This window comes from Chlorocebus sabaeus, chromosome 4, assembly GCF_047675955.1.
Source record: "Chlorocebus sabaeus isolate Y175 chromosome 4, mChlSab1.0.hap1, whole genome shotgun sequence".
Lineage (NCBI taxonomy): Eukaryota > Metazoa > Chordata > Mammalia > Primates > Cercopithecidae > Chlorocebus > Chlorocebus sabaeus.
The window spans coordinates 18,131,687-18,149,125 of NC_132907.1; the positions used below are offsets into that span (position 1 = coordinate 18,131,687).

Here is a 17,439-nt window from a genome sequence, read left to right on the forward strand (position 1 = left end):
CACAAAATAATAAAATTTTGTATTCACTATCTCAGTTGTGTAAAAATAATATAGACATTAGAACAGGATTAGAGGCCGAGCACGGTGGTTTACGCCTGTAATCCCAGCACTTTGGGAGGCCGAAGCTGGTGGATCACGAGGTCAAGAGATAGGTACCATCCTGGCCAACGTGGTGAAACCCTGTCTCTACTAAAAATACAAAAATTAGCTGGGCGTGGTGGCGTGCACCTGTAGTCCCAGCTACTCGGGAGGCTGAGGCAGGAGAATGGTGTGAACTCCAGAGGAGGCGGAGTTTGCAGTGGGCCGAGATCATGCCACTGCACTCCAGCCTGGGCAACAGAGCGAGACTCCATCTCAAAAACAAAACAAAACAAAACAATCAAAACAAAAAAAACAGGATTAGAAAAAATATACCAAAATGTTATAATGGTCAGTTAGCTTTAGAGGGTGAGATTATGGATAATTTTTAGTATCCTTTTCATTCAATTCAATATACCTGTTACTTTTGCAACTAAATTTTTGAAAAAGAACAAAGAAAAAAATGCCACAAAGCAACACTGATCAGGCTGAAAGTCTCCTGGGCCTAAACCTCCCACCACCAAGAGTGTCAAAGTCTCTGTTGAGGGACTTGAGTCTGTAGTTAATTGTTGGATGTTTTTATGCGGTATAAATCTGTGTACTGCCTTGATGACAGTAATAAACTAGAGTGTCTTGCTAAAGACCAAACTCATCAATTTTCCAAAATCTGTATTTGATTAATTCTCCAAAAGTCCAGGTCAGTGTTATTCCTCAAACTTTATTATTTTAACATAGAAGCCCAAAGTTTCCAAGTCTGTCAGAAAATTCATTATCACTGTAAAACAGCAAAAGGTCACAAAATGTCTCTTTCTATAATAAAATGGCATATAAGAAAAATCTCTTTTTCTCAACAGTTCATTACCCCAGCAGACACCAAGAAAAAACCTTTGACATTTCAGGTCTTTTTGCTTCAGGGGAAACAAACGTTCCGTAGATCATGGAGAAAAATGACAAATTAATGAAAAACAAATACACTCTGCAGTATCCCCAGCCATGCCAGACCCAACAAGTCAGCATCAGCCTTTGTACTTGGGTCTTTCCAACTCTGAAGAGTGACAGTTTCCACAATGGCATCCGCACTTCAGTTAGAGAAAGCTGTACACACACCAAAGAAATACAAATTAAAGAAACATGTGGTAGAAAAACAGACAGAGGAATTCTGTCATTTCATGCATATTTAACTCTAGTGGGAAAGTCATTGCTGGCCAAGCATTATTGAAATCTTGAGCTAATAAGTAGAAGCATTCTAGAAGATATGCACCCCTTCCTCATAGTGCTTTATACAAAATTGTAACTTGACTGAATTTAGCAGTGCTCCATTTTCCCACATTCTAAAAATTCCTTCCTTGAATTCTGCCTCACTCTCACCACTAAACCTTGTCAGAAGTAGTTTGCATGTGCTTTCTCCGTATCTTCAATTTCCATTCATTTTCTAATTTTAACACCAAATACATTTCCATTTTCATTATTTGTTTAAACACAGCCATACAAATAAAACCAAAATTGGCCCAGTGCAGTGGCTCATGCCTGTAATCCCAGCACTTTGGGAGGCTGAGGTGGGTGGATCATCTGAGGTCAGGAGTTCGAGACCAGCCTGGACATGGTGAAACTCCGTCTCTACTAAAAATACAAAAAAATTGGGCGTGGTGGTGGGTGCCTGTAATCCCAGCTACTCAGGAGGCTGAGGCAGGAGAATCAGAACCCAGGAGGCGGAGGTTGCAGTGAGCTGAGATTGCTCCATTGTACTCTATCCTGTGTGACAAGAGCAAAACTCCATCTTAAATAAATAAATAAATAAATAAATCCAAAATTCACTCTGACCCCTATTCCCTGTCCCCCTCCACAGAGGTGACCACTGCTAACAGTTTTGACTTTACAGACCACTTTAGATGCACTTATGTATACAGTGTGGATTTATGGAGCTGTGGTGTGTACAATACTTTTTTTTTTACATAGATAGTATCATATAAAATGTTGTCGGGGGGCGGGGTTTTGCCACATACTTTTTTCTCTCAACGATCCGTCTTGGAGATCTTTCCAGATCAGTGAGTATAAATCAGTGGTTTTCAACCAGGGGCTAGTGAGCCCTCCAGGGGAGATTTGGCAATTTTTGCAGACATTTTTGGTGGTCACGACCTGAGTGGGGAGTGCTATTGGCATCTAGTAGGTAGAGGTCAGGGATGTACTAAACTTCCCACAATGCACAAAACAGCCCTATGACAAAGAGTTTTCCACCTGAAATGTCAATAATGCCAAGGCTGAGAAACCCTGATAAAGGTCTACTTTATTCTTTTAACTGCTGCGTGGTATTCTATGGTTTATTTAGCCAGTCATGTAACAGTGTATATTTAGATGATTTTTTTTTTCTTTTTTGAGATGGAGTCTTGCTCTGTTGCCCAGGCTGGAGTGCAGTGGTGCAATTCCGACTCACTGCAACCTCCACCTCCCAGGTTCAAGCAATTCTCCTGCCTCAGCCTCCCGAGTAGCTGGGACTATAGGCGTCCACCACCACACCCAGCTAATTTTTGTATTTTTAGTAGAGACCAGGTCTCACCCTGTTGGCCACATTTAGATGCATTTTTAAAACAGGTTTATTTGTAGGTATCAGTGAACGTTCCTTCCATTTACTTTTGACCCAACTGCAATCAGCCTTCTTTCCTAAATACCCCTAACTCCATTGCTACTGCTATGACAAAATACCACAGACTGGGTAATTTATAAATAATGGAAGTTTATTTCTCACAGTTCTGGAGGCTAGGAAGTCTAAGACTGAGGTGCCGGCAGGTTTGGTGTCTGGTGAGGGCTCCTTTCTGCTTCCAGGATGGTGCCTTGTGGCTGCATCTTCCAGAGGAGAGAGACAGTGAGTCCTCACGTGGCAGAAGGGACAAAAGGGGAAAAGGGAAGAACTCTTTTCCTCAGGTTCTTTGATAAAGGCACTAATTCTGTCCATGAGGGTGGAGTCCCCAGGGTCTAATCACTTCCCAATGGCCCTGCCTCTTAATACCATCACCTTGGGGGTTCCAACATATGAATGTTGGAGACACAAACCATAGCAGCCCCCTACAGGTGACCACTGGGCTTTCTGAATCCCTTGGCTCCTTTTCAGGATGAGCCGACTTGGCCCTTCTGTGCCATTTGCCAGTGTTCGTCACCCTGAAGCACTTGGCCTCCCGGGTCCCTTGGCTCTGCCTTTTTCCTCTCTACTTCTGTGGCCCCTTCAGTCTCTGTGGTTCTGCTGTCTCCTGAGCTCTTGCTGTCACAGGCACTGTGCTAGGTATTAGGGATATGAAGAGGAACTGTGGAAGGTCCCAGCCCTGGAGACCCTCCAGTCTAGAAGACAAGCACATACACAAATCTCCCAAAGGGAAGCATCACCTAATCAGGGCACATCTGAAGTGTGCTGAGTGATTGAATAAATAACTAAATATAGTCGATTTTAGAGGACAGTGGGAAATGTTTTTCCTTTATGATTCAGAATTTACTGCATATTTTATCTTCATGACAACTTTTCTCACAACATACATTTTTTAAAAAATAAGTCACGAAAAAGGCTTTCCTCACATTTTCCCACCCACACTCTTTTAGTCTGCCTGGAAACAGCAACTGCATTGTTTCACGTACAGGGAATGCACTTGGTCTTTGCCAAGGCAGAGAAAAGATCAAATTTGAGAAGCAGCCCTGCTTGCTGCTGGCTGAGGGATGGAAAGTGAGGTTGACCCTCAGAGCTTCCTTCCCCTGCCCCTTCTTTCAACCTGCTCAGGCTGATAGGACCATCACCTCCCAGCAGCCCCTTCCTTACTCCTGTGGGGAGATTTCAGAAGCAGACTGAGCAGCGGCTGCTGCCTGGCCCTTTTCTCCCTGGATCAAGGGGTCTTAAGCACCTACCTGAAACCTAACAGCAAAGGAAATCTCCACTATAAATCTAACTCCATGCAGAAATTAAACCCCTTCAACAGGTATTCAGTGCTCACTGTGCAGGCCCCAGGGAAGTGTAAAGATCAATGGGACATGGCCCCTGCCCCTAAGGAGCCAGAGAGGGCCAGGGCAAGGGTGGGAGGGGACATCTATAAACAACTACTTACAATGCAAAACAGAATAAAGTTAGTCCTAAAAGGAGGATTGAGCAAGGTTGCTTAAGGAGAAAGGGAGGATTAGTTATGATAGGAGATTGAGCAAGGCCCTTGAAAAGCATGTCCCTTCTCTCTTAAAAATAAGAGCTTTATTCGATGGGTTCTTTCCATTTAAACCCAAGGAAAGTGGGGTTTCTGAAAGGAGAAATGAAATGCCAACAGTGCAAGATTCTAGATGGCCATTCTGCGGAGCACCATGTAGCTTGGGTAAAGCCCTGAACCTTACAAATGGGAATTTTTATCTCAGATATGTATCTTAGATGCAGGATTTTTATCTCATATATCACTAAGAGTATCCAAAATTGCAGCTGTCTCAGCTCCAGATGCTCAAGCCTGTGCAGTCTTAGTTGTATATCAGAGATCTACAGAGATCTTAGTTGTATATCAGATATCTTCCTTTGAGGGGGCGGCGCAGGGGGACGGAGTCTCGCTCTGTCGCCCAGGCTGGAGTGCAGTAGTGTGATCTTGGCTCACTGCACCCTCTGCCTCCTGGGTTCAAGTGATTCTCCTGCCTCAGCTGACTGAGTACCTGGGACCACAGGTATGTGCTTCCATGCCCAGCTAATTTTTTTGTATTTTTAGTAGAGACGAGGATTTACCATGTTGGCCAGGCTGGTCTTGAACTCCTGACCTCAAGTGATCCACCCGCCTCAGCCTGTCAAAGTGTTGAGATTACAGGTGTAAGCCACTGTGCCCAGCCCTTAGTTGTGTATCAGAGATGTTTTTTGTTTTGTTTTCTTTTTGTTTTTTGGTTTTTGTTTTTCATTTTTTTGAATCTTGCTCTCACTCTGTTGCCCAGGCTGGAGTACAGTGGCGCAATCTCAGCTCACTGCAACCCTTGCCTCCCGGGTTCAGGTGATTCTCCTGCCTCAGCCTCCCAAATAGCTGGAACTACAGGCATATGGCACCATACCCAGCTAATTTTTGTATTTTTATTAGAAATGGGGTTTCACCATATTGGTCAGACTGGTCTCGGACTCCTGACCTCAGGTGATCCACCCGCCTCGGCCTCCCAAAGTGCTGGGATTACAGGCGTGAGCCACTGCACCCAGCCTATCAGAGATCTGAATTTGACTTATTTCTATTCAAATCAGATCTGACTCTTAAAGGCACCCATTTATTGTCCCAGACCTGACCATAGATGTTCTGCAGGATCTACACATACCTTTGTCGTTATTTATGTTTCTACTTGCTTATGTTGAAGCCAAGTGGGTCCTGGGAGCATAAAGGATATAGCTCAAGGACAGAGGCTTTTACCATAAATTGCCAAAGCCCACCCAGAGAAAGAACAGAGAGGAAGCTGGAAAGGATGTGTGGGTTTGGGGAGGGAAGCACAAACCAGAGAGAGTGAAGCAGTTGGATAATTGGTCAGTGAACAAGGACAACAGTGGTCACCATAGCTGTTGTTATTTTGTGCCTACTAATGATCATTCTTTATCTCTCCCAGTAGAGAACTGATTGAAGTCCAGAAGACAAGGAGGGTACTGCTACAGAAGGGCCCAGAGGGCTGCTGCATTTATTTCCTATCACTGTATAGCAAATTATCGCAAATTTAGCAGCTTAAAATAATACCCTTTTACTACCTCACAGTTCTATAAGTCTGAAGGCTGGGCAGGCTCAACTGGGTTCTCTGCTTAGGATCTCAGAGGGCTGAATTCAAAGTGTCGGTCAGGCTGGGCTCTTACCTGGAGGCTTTGCAGAAGAACCTTCTTCCAAGCTTGTTCAGGTTGTTGGCAGAATTCAATTGCTGTGGTTGTAGGACTGAAGTCCCTGTTGTCTCCACAAGGACTACCCTCAGCTTCTCAAGTTCTTGTCCCATTGCCCCTTTCATTGTGAAGTCAGCCATGGAGAAGCTTTCTCTTGTTTAATCCCTCTCGAGTTTAGAATCTCTCAACTTCCCTTCTGTAACAAGCCAGAGAAAACTCCCTGCTTTTAAAAGGCTCATGTGATTAGGTTAGGCCCGTGCAGATCATCTTTGATTAGTAACCTTAATGGCATCTGCAGAATTCCTTTTGCCACCAAACATAACATAATCACAGGAGTAACACCAGGGGGAGAAGATCATGGAGCCCTTGGTTCCACCTGACCTTGGAATGACACCTGGAAATCCAGGGTTCAGGGACCAGAAATCTGTGACTGAGGGTGGGACTGGAGAGTGACACACAGAAGGGAAATATTCTCTGGAAGCCAAACAGAGAAGGACTTTTGGAGGCAGAATTTGCTGACAGAGCTAATCAAGCCCCTTTAATCAGTAAGTGTCTTTGTTGAGCACCTTCTTTGCTATGCCCTGTTAGGTACTAGAATAATGAAGGAGACAGTCCTTGCCCTTTAGGAATTCACAGTCTAGTGAGATTGTAAGAATCGCCTGGACTAGAAATGCAGTCCTGACACAACTGTACCCTGAGAAATCTGTATATCTTCAGGAAAGGAATTTTGTGTATTTTACAGACTGGCCTGAGTGTACGCTGCTGTTGTAGCTACCACCAACTTTCTACTGAAGGTGATAACCCGGGGCATAAGAAATGACTTTAGACCCAAGGTTCTGAAAGGGCCCCTCAGGGCCTCGGGTGGCTCCTGCAGAAGTGGCAGAAGATGCGGGAACTAGGAACCTGGCATCACAGGAAAAGTGCCTTCTCCAGGAAAGAAGGGGCCCCAGGAGGCTGTCTTACTTAGATCAACCATAATCTACCACAGATGGGTCATTTCTTGTATTATTTCAAAATATCTCTGGAGATGAGAATTCCTTTGTGTCCTTATAGACCAAAGTTCTTTGTGTTACCTTTTCCCAAAAGTAAATTCCTTTCCCTTTATTCATTCCTTGTGGAAATAAAATGCAAGTCCTTTATGCTTGTCTTAGAGTAATATGGCACATGCAGCTTACTTTCGAGCATCCCAGTGAATAATGTTTGGAACTTTTCTTATTACCTAATAGCATATCGAGAAAAGAGTGAAGTCAGCTAAAAACAGAAATTTTGAAAAGCCATCTTCAGGAAAGTGTAGGCCCAGATGCTTTCCTCCACCTTTTTTGACAGGCTGCCACATACAGTTTCACAGGTTGCTAACTGCACAGGGGCACAGCCTGTCCTTCATTTGCCAAGTTACACTTTCTGGCACAGAGAGGGGTGTCTTGTTCTAATTTGTCTTTGTGGACTGCTCTCTTCTATTCTTGAAGCTGCAAGCCACAGTGAGATGAATGAAGAGCAGTCAGTCTCATAGAAAAAAGCAGGGAGAAAGCAATAAAAAACAAGAAGGAAAGCCAAGGAAAGGATTCTTGCGGAAGGTCAGTAGGAAAGGGTGAGAAGAGGAAAGGAGATGACCATTATGATCTTCTAATTAGGAGTTTAGGGGAGATCGTTTGCTTTATTCAACAACAATGCAACTAGAAAATAAGCAATCTCTTTAAAATAATGCTTTAGTACAGTCAGCTTCATGAAAAAATAATTGGGTTGTGATTAAACTTACAGGCACAAGACTAAATAATCCCAACTCCTTTAATTTTGCACATTGTTTTTTGTTTGGTTGGTTGGTTGGTTTTGTTGTTTTAGTTTGGGGTTTTTACTTTGTGTGCCCTTACATATTCAACAAATACTTCTTGGTATCCATTGTATTCATAGCACTCTCTTAGTCCTTGTATACAGGGGTCCTCAATCCTTGGTGTGCATTAAAGTCACCTGGGCAGCATGCTGAAAATGCAGCTTCCTAGGCCCTCCCTTCATGCAACTTCAGGATCTCTGAGCTATATTTTGATCAAACATGCAAGCAATTTCTGATGATTCAAGGACCACACTTTGAGGAAGCTTGCTGTAGACATGGAAAGCATATAATCCGTAGTTCCTTGTCCTGGAAGAGCATGTAACTGAGTTAGGGAACAGGAGGTAGACATACATGAAGACAACAAACAACACCCAACAGTTTGTGCTACAGAAGCAAGTGAGTAACAGAGAAAATGATAAGCCAGTGAGATATTAGGTGGGAAGAGGAAGAATGTTCCTTCATGGAATTCCCAGAAGACTTCAAAAAAAGACAGTGGGTGTTTGAAAGAGAGGAGAGACCATTTGAGTTGGGAAAAATATGTAAATAAAGGCACAGTAGCTTTATGTGGTGAGAGACTTAGGGAACGACTGACTCAACATCTCATGGCTTCGTGATGATCCTTTTTGACCCACAGGTTCGTTCTCCTTTCTTATTAGGTTGCTGTTAAGAATATTTCATAAGGGATCACAGATGTGCATGTAAAAAGAGATTAACCACTTTTGAAATGTACGTGCTGATTGATTTGTGTTACACTATTGAAAAACTATATAGACTCCAAATGGCATCTGATTATTAAATTCAGATGCCAGAGTCTTTGATTAACAGCATGTCTTTTTGCTCTGTATATTTTCCTTCAGAAGTAGCAGGGCTTGCAGACATCTCAAGCTATGCCACAGAAGAGTCAAATAGAGGAAGTGATCATGAAATTAAATGTGAAGACAGTCTATTAACTTTTGCAGTACAGAACGTTTGTTTACTCATAAAATCCATATTTGGAGCTCATTCTTTCCAAATGGAATATTATCTAAGTGTTTTTTTTGGAGACAGTTTGGTACGTGTGTTTTATAGTTCTTTTTCTTTCACCCAAACAATTTTGTATATTAGAAAACAATTTCAGCAAATATTTTATATTTTAAAAATCAGAAGAAAATGAAGATAACCCTCTCTTTTGCCAATACTCATGATAAATACAAAATGAGAAGAGATTTTTATAGTACTGCATTACTCCATTATCTGGAGTACAAATCACTGATTTTTTTGTTTGTTTTTTGAGACAGGGTCTCCCTCTGTCCTCCAGGATGAGTACAAAGACGTTGTCTCAGCTCACTGCATCCTTGAACTCCCTGGTTCAAGCGATCTTCCCACCTCAGCCTCCTGAATAGCTGGGACCACAGGCATGTGCTACCATGCCCAACTAATTTTTTATTTTTTGTAGAGATGGGGCTCTTGCTTTGCTGCACAGGCTGGTTTTGAACTCCCGGACTCAAGTAATCCTCCCACCTCTGCCTCACAAAGTGTTGGGATTACAGGTGTGAGTCACTGTGCCTGGCCTAGATTTTTTTTAAAGTGATAAATAAATGCTATAGATATTATATCTAATGTTTAATTTTTATCACAGCATAAGTAGAAAAACTGTTCATAAAAATATATTGGCTGGGCACGGTGGATCACACCTGTAATCTCAGTACTTTGGGAGGCTAAAGCGGGGGGATCACCTGAGGTCAGGAGTTCGAGACTAGCCTGGCCAACATGGAGAAACCCCATCTCTACAAAAAATAGAAAAATTAGCCAGGGTGGTGGCACATGCCTGTAATCCCAGCTACTCGGGAGGCTGAGGCAGGAGAATCACTTGAACCCAGGAGGCAGAGGTTGCAGTGAGCCGAGATCGCTCCACTGCACTCCAGTCTGGGTGACAGAGCAAGAGGAAAAAAAAAAAAAGGAAAGAAAAAAAAACGGAAGGAAGGAAGGAAGGAATTTACTTATTCCATCTCTGTATGCATAATTTGTAAACATTTTTTATCATCAATTATTATCATAAATTTTTTTGAGACAAGATCTCACTCTGTTGCCCAGGCTGGAGCATAGTGGTGTAAGCATGGCTCACTGCAGCCTCGATCACCTGGGCTCCAGCAATCCTCCCATATCAGCCTCCCAAGTAACTGAGACTATAGGCAGATGCCACCATGCCCGACTAATTTTTGTATTTTTTGTAGAGACAGGGTTTCGCTATGTTGCCCAGGCTGGTCTTGAACTCCTGAGCTCAAGCAATCCACCTGCCTCAGCCTCCCAAAGTGCTGGGATTACAGGCGTGAGCCACCACACTAGCCCATCAATTATTATTAAACTCATGTGTACCAGTACTATTTTAAGCCCTCTAAGCTGCATTTAATGCTAAATTGTGATAGCGTGTGTATGTGTGTGTGTGTTTGAACAGAATGTTCATATGACTTCATTTCTGTAGTAATGTGATAATGCAAATATTTGGGGTCATTTTAATCATATTAGCATTTCTCTCTACCAAATTGATCTTGATCGCTGTGTAGCCACTTCTCATCTGTTACATATACACATGTTACATATCATTCAAACTTGACATTTCCTTGAATGACTTCCCCAGCCTGGTTTCGGATGATTGCTTGTTGAGACTTCGTCCATGCTCTGTCCTCCCCTGCCCACTGTAAATACTCTTCTTTTGGTCTAGGAGGCTGTGCCCTCTGGGGTATTGTTTTCCTTCCTGTTCAGTGCCCGTGCTCTTGCCTGTGTTTCTTCTGTGCCTTTCCCAGGACCTAGCAGACAGCCGAGCACCTGCCCACTGCTCTGTAAATACTGACCTGCACCTCAAGTGGGGTAGCCTCTGTGTACTTTCCCATTTCCAAGTTGATTTGCCTGTGAATCCCATATGTGAATACATATGCAGATGTCCCTGATGTGTTCTTTCCTGCTTGGAGGCACATGCAAGGATGTGGCACTTTTTCTAATTGCTTGAACAGTCAAGTGGATCTCTCTTAGGCAGCACTTGGCCAAAAATTCTGAATATTTAATCAGTGGTACAGGATTAGCTCAGTTGGCCAAAAAACAAAAAAATGTATGGATGAAATGTGAATACACTGTTAACTTTTTCATCTGCCTTTATAATTAGTATTTTTCTAATATTACGTTTCTGCTTTTTATACTGAGTTTTTAGGGACAAAATATGGGAAGGATTCCATATTCATTGCTTCACGCAATCTATAGTTCCTGAGATAACTATATAATTCTGAATGTTGATACACCCATAAGAGACTTTGCTTTTTCTTCTCACACATCTGTTTTGCTTTAGGCAAGAGAACTTTCTCATGCCAGAATGGCTGCAGTGGATGTAGGCAATCTGCTTTATGTTGAGCCTCTGCAATTCACAGATGCAAATGTTTAAAAGGTTAACGTGGTTATTTCTTCATCTGAAACAAACGTCCCTAGTCACTACTTTTATCCTTTAAAAAAAAAATTGTATTCTGTTAGAAATCCATTGTGTGTAATCCTTATACTCTTGTCTCATAATCCTCATATCAGAGCTGAATTAACTCTTTTGTGGCCTCCTGTGATGAATTTCAGTTGTCCTACTAGTTTCTCTTGCTAGTTTGATTGTGTCCTCTTGATGGAATTTAGGTTCTTAGGGAGAGAATGAGGGAAGCAGCTTCTCTACCCAGAGCAGAATCCCATTAACCGAAAGAATGCCGCCCCGCAAGGAAGTTTCTGGTATCCATGTGTGACCTCAATTATTTAATCAACACATTTTCCAGAGCATCCATTGTTTCACTGCACCAGGAAATGGGGGCAAGACCGGGATAGTACATGGAGGCTAACCTCAGCAACTGCAGTCCAGTTGGAAAGATGAAACCTAATGTGAAGATAGGACGGCAGCCAGTTGTGGGTGTCAAACTCGTGCTTCTGCACTGCGCTCCTGCTGCCTCCAAAAGCAAGGGGAGCCTTCAGCTTATCACACCTACAGCTCTGGACATTTTTTCATGTTGTTGAATTTAACATTTTAGGATCTGAATTTTCTATAGAAACTTTACCTAACTTTTCTTGTATTGCAAATTTGTTGTATTGGGTAAGCCTTATGTATAGAAAACAGTTTAACTATGTTAACAACACTATGTCAAAGATTCAAAGCCTTTAAGAGCTTAGGAGAAACCCAACCCCAGTCATTTTCTGACACAGCTGCACACAGGACTCTGTGGATTAAAGTTCCAGAAACTCCCAAAGCACAGGAAGGCTGACTACAGATCCTAGTTAAAGATGTTAAACTCAATAGTCCCTGGTGGTGCTTACTGTTTGCAGCTGGAAGGCCTTGTATTTTCTTAAAATGCATCCTAAATAAAAACTCAAAAGCCATTCAATGCTAATTCAAGTTTCGTGGTTAATGGCGCAGCTTTGTTGGCATCTAGAATTAGAACCGTGTGGTGTGTCCCCCAGAAAACGAGCTTTCATGGCAAAAACAGACAAACTCTACCCCCTGCCAAACTGTCAGCAGAAATCTGGTCTGCTTTCTGAAATGGGATGTAGATTTCCAAATTCTCTAGACAATATCTTTCCAAAACAAATGAGAAACAAATAACTCACAGGCACCAACTGCATTTTCTGTTCAAAGCAAGAAGGGTTTTCACTGTGCTGTTTTTACCTGTCATTTCACAACTCAGTTCTCTCTGGAGCATTTGTACCAGGGGTACAAGAAATTCATGGGATCAGAGAGCTGGTTTTGGACATGAACTTAATCACTCCCATCCTTATTTCCCCCGCTTCCCTGATGCCCTGAATAGCAGGCTCTGTCCCCGAAAGAGAAATAAGAGTTGAAGAAAAGACCACTTAACCTTTTCCTTTGGTAAGGAGGTACTAGGAGGCCAGTGAAGCTTGCGGGGGACAGGAAGTTTGAGAAGTGAATGGAGATTAGGAGAACAGAGTTTGCTGCAGATGAGCTTTGGAGCTGTGCCTTTTCTTCTGGAACTCACTACTGGATCAAGGGATCTAGTGGGATGCCCACCACACTGGCCACCAGACCAAGCTTGATGGGAAGGGCCCAGAGATGGGTCCTGCTTGTGCAGTCTACAACTGCAGCGTCAGCCACCTATTCCTCTCTGTGGCCCATGGTCAGCCAGAATCAGAGGGCCAAGCAATGGGCCTGTAGCTTGAGAAGCATGTCAGCAGGCTGGGGTTCAAGGCCAGGCCTACAGGCCTGCAGTGGAGAGAGCAAGGCTGGCTCCAGGTCCGACGGGCAGATTGCCAGGACGTGATTTTCAGGGCAGGAAAGCGGAGTGAAGAGTGACTGGTAGTGAGTGTGAGCAAACAGCAGCCGAGTCACCTCTGCCTAGTGTTAGGCCTGGCCGCGGGCTCTGCTGGCCCTCAGCCTGACCGTAGGATGGGTCTCCCAGCTTTAGCTGAAGGCAAGAAGTGCTGCTGACTTGGGGGGCTGAGCCTGACCTGGCTCCTGCCCTCCTCCCTGAACATGCTCCAGGATTATCTATCTCCTTGTTGTTCCTCACTCTTTTTAGCTCTCCACGGGGCTGGCCCTTGTTGTAGATGTAGAAGAGAGACACTGTTATGTGCCGAAAGCTCTGTCACAAGACGCCTACACCACCCGCCATGGGTGGGCCTGAAATCCTCTCTAGGAGAATTACTCACCTGCTTAGAACCCCTCAGTGAGCCTCCAGTGCTTGCTCCAGAAGAAAGCCGGACTCAGTCCACGCCACAGAGGCCATGCACAGGCATGGCACCACCCAGTAGTCTGGCCTCATTCCCCAACCCTCTTCTCCGCTAGCTCCCTGCTCAGCCATGCCAGATCCTCCGCGTTCTCCCAATGTGCTGCCGTGCTTTTCCTCATGCTGTTCCCTTTGCCCAACTGGCCTTTCCTGCCTTTCTCTGCCTGGTAAAATCTGGCTTGTTCTTTGAGATCCAATTGAAATGTAACCTTCCTTGGCAAGGCCTTCCCAGCCACTCTGACTACCACCTTTCCTGGCAGGATTGCACACTGATTTCACCTCTCTCGGTGCCCGCTCAGCGTGTTCTATGCATCTCTAGCCCATTATGATAGAGTTATTTATTCACAGTCTTTGTTAGATGCTGAATCCGTCCAAGACAGGGACCTGGACATCTGTCCATTCATCACTGGACCCCTCCCAGCACAGTGCCTGAAACACAGTTTGTCATTTATACATGTTTGTTTTGCAAATCCGTTATCTAAGATGAAAGCCTGTAGATTTCATTAACATCTTAGCTCTGACTAGTTGAGAAATCAAAAGTAAGGCACATGGCACAGCTCACACATATTGACGTCCTGCTGTGTGCTGCCCTACCCACCCCACATCCAGCAAAAAGTCAGCCAGCACATCATTGACCCAAGCAGAGGGAGCCCAAGGGGCCATCCTGTGTCCCTCCAGCATTACTACAAACAGGGTGGGGGCACCAGTGGGGGCAGGAGCGCTGACCTGTCTTGAAGGCTGGGAGTAAGATGGGTCCCTTGTGGCCTTCAAAAGTATTTGGACTTCTGAAGCTGCCTGTGGCTCCGGAAACCAGGGAAATGCTTTAGTGGGAGTGCTTCTGTGTGCGGGGAGGTGTAAGTGCAACATGAACTGTCTCACTCCACCCAGTACAGGATGTGCCCGGAGAGCACGCTGAGCTACCCTGTGCCAGCTGCGTGCTCTAGAACAGCATCCTCCCAGCCACCCAGGAGGCCATGCAGGCCTCGTCAGAAAAGTGGATTGAAAACCATGTGGAGTCAGACCATTTGAACACTAACTGGAAATGGGAGGCTATTAGGGAATTATCGTGAATGTTTTAGAAAACATTGCTCATCTTTGCACATTAAATTCCTACTAATATAATAGTATCATGATTATGAGCGGTTTATTTTTTTAAGGATCCTTGTCTTTTAGGGGTATATGCCAAAATATTTACAGATGAAATATGACGGTTGGGATTTGCTTGGAAATAATATGGGGAGGAGGGGGTGGGAGGTAAAGATAAAGAAGATTGGCCACAAGTTGGTGATTGTTGGGTACATGGTGTTTATTATGCAGCTCAGTCTCCTTCTGTGCATGTTTGACATGTTTCCTGACAAGGTGTTTTTTAAGTATTTGAGAGATTAAGGGAAACAGTATTTTGTTCTCATTCCCTCGTTTCTTGGATTTGCTTTATTGTCCCTTTTCCTCACCCCAGGTTACCTCTGAGGATCTCCTAGTTAGAGAAGAGGGTCCAAATTTTTGGTCTATCTACCCTTTTGGTACTTTCTTAAAAGGCCTTCCCTTAAGTTCCTCAAATATGTTTAAAAGGCTTTGGAAATTAGATGCATTTCCTCCCATTGGCTCAGGAAGAGGTGGGGAGCAGCATGTGGTGCTGGAAACCAGGCTCCCTTGAAGTGCTGCTTGCCTGGGCTTAGGCTCCATTGAGATGGATCACTTGCTTCCGTCCCGTGAAGAGTATGCCTTCCTGAGGCTGCAGAAGAGAAATGTACCATTTTCACTGTGCCTGTATCCAAGCGAGCCAGCATGGGAGCATTTTAAAAGAAAGACACTTTCATATGGCTAAATCAGCTTGGAAGCCAACTGATGAAGATGTGCTATCTGATAGAGCTTGGGGACCACCAACCAACTGGGAACATACAATGTGGAGGGCAGGCTTGGCTCTGAATTATTGTCTCTCTCAAATGTTCCTATTATATCTCACTCTTAAGGAGGGAGACTAGAAGTTGTTAAGTCCAGTAGCTTAACATTTTTCAGAGTGGATTTTTTCTTGGCCTTATTTCTACCACCCTCATGTTCCCAGAACACCCCTTGCAACACCACACCCCAACACGGAATGCTCTGTGCTCACTGTATTGTCCTCAGCCATTTCCCACCTTCACGGCCCAGCTTTCTGCCAGTGCAGACCACAGGTATGGCGAGAGTATGCCAGCTGGTGGAGTCTTAAATGGAACTGTAGAGTTTTGGAGCATGTCTGCCCATTTAAGGTAACCATCTTGTCTAGCGTCCTATCCATGTGCCACTTTCCAGTGGTGTGACTTGAAGGAAGCTACCAAAACCATATTTATCGCATTTCAGAGACCAGAGGGCCTATGAATAAATCATGAGTACGGAGAAGATGAAGTTGGAATCCAAGAGAAGCTGACGGTGGAGAATAATGAGGCAAATCTAATCGGCCAGAATGTCATCGGGTCAATGTAGAGTGCTGTGCATGGGCCACCTGCAAAGCGCAGGGTGAGGAGGAGTGGCTGACTAGGAACTTAATAGGAGGCAACAGTGTGGTGTGGCTGCACAGACCTACAAATGTTTTAAAATCCAGTTGCATGGATACAGGAGGCTGAAAGCGTCAATCCTATAATCGATCCAGAGGAGAAGTGCCAGCCCAGGAATCACATGTTGTTTCCTGTAAGCTTCTGAAGGGGGCCATCTCAGTAAATAATGGTTGTTCATATGAAAGATATTATTATTTCTCTGATGGTATGTGATACTGCATGTTGCATGCAGAAGATCTCTAAAGATCTTTACATATTAACAACCTATGACATCCTTCAGGTATACAATTGTTACGCATACCAGGGGACACTGTGACTTTGTCATTGTTTTGTATTTTCTCTGCATATGGGTTAATTTTGTTTGATTATTGTCATCCCTTTAGTTCCTAACTTACACACTAGGGTGTTAGAGAGGAAGGTAATCCAGAACAGATTTTATAATAATAACAATAAAGGCCACCCTACTTTCTCTCTATTTTATTGCTCAGCACTTGACGCGCATTAGTGCATTTAACAGTCACAGAAACCCAATGAAGGTAGGTGGTAGTATTAGTCTCATTTTACAGAAAAGCAAGGTATTAGAAAGTTAAACGATTGGCCCCCAAGGCCGCACAGCTAGAAAGTGACAAGGCGGGGACTCCGGGAGCCCAAGCTCGCAGTGCCTCTCCCTGGTGTTGCTCTTTCCACAGCAGTGAATAACTGCTCCCCTGAAGTGCTCCTTGCCTGGGGTTCGGCGCCACGACCAGTTCCACAGGCATCATGTCTACGTGTGACTGTGCCTCAGAACCCGCAGAGCCACCCGGCTGCTCAGTCGATGATAATCAAAAATTTTACATTTGCTTCCATTGGACATTCCTGCTCATCCAGCCACTTTCCTTATCAGAGGACGAAGGCATGCTAACCATATGTTTATTATCATTCCTCCTCTTTCCTGCTGGTTTTTCTAGTCAAGGTCAGAGAGGACCAGAAACACCCAGTGCTGAGAAGAGTGAGCCTTGCTTTCTGAGAAATGGTTCCTGCCTCTGTGGAAAGCAGTGAAAGAGCCTCCAGTAGCCTCTTCCTTGAGTGGTGGAGAGTGGATAGAAGGGAAAACAGTTAGAAGTAACAATAACGAATAGAAACAGAAAGACATCTTTCTTCCTAACAACCTCATTTTGTTTTCCTTCTAATCGTATTAAATTTTCACATATTTGGCATAAAATCACTACAATGTAGGTTCTGATAATGTCTTATAGCTGCCTGTGCGCCTCTTTGGCTGAATTATGCTCTGATATGTCCCTAATATGGCAGATTCTCCATACAGATAAGTGGAAAGTAACTCCGCATACAGGTAAACGTGATGGGACTGTAGGATTAAGCCTTTTGCTTGTTACGCAACTCAGCAATTATTAGGAAAAGGCTGGGTGTTTTCAGCAGCCCCTGGGAAATGTG

The 17,439-nt window shown here is 44.0% G+C and overlaps 1 protein-coding gene across 2 annotated transcripts in view; it reads left to right on the top strand.

The window, feature by feature from the left end:
• ARSB (arylsulfatase B) overlaps positions 1-17,439 on the top strand; it is a 192,699-nt gene that overhangs the window by 147,200 nt on the left and 28,060 nt on the right. The window contains exon 7 of one of the 2 annotated variants that reach the window (XM_007976256.3): positions 11,522-12,118. The exons of the other annotated variant lie outside the window; for it this stretch is intronic. Within the exon in view, the coding sequence (XP_007974447.2) occupies positions 11,522-11,523 (2 nt within the window). The 3' untranslated portion in view covers positions 11,524-12,118. Of the gene's footprint in view, positions 1-11,521; positions 12,119-17,439 lie in introns of those variants that run through there. 2 annotated transcript variants of the gene reach the window in all.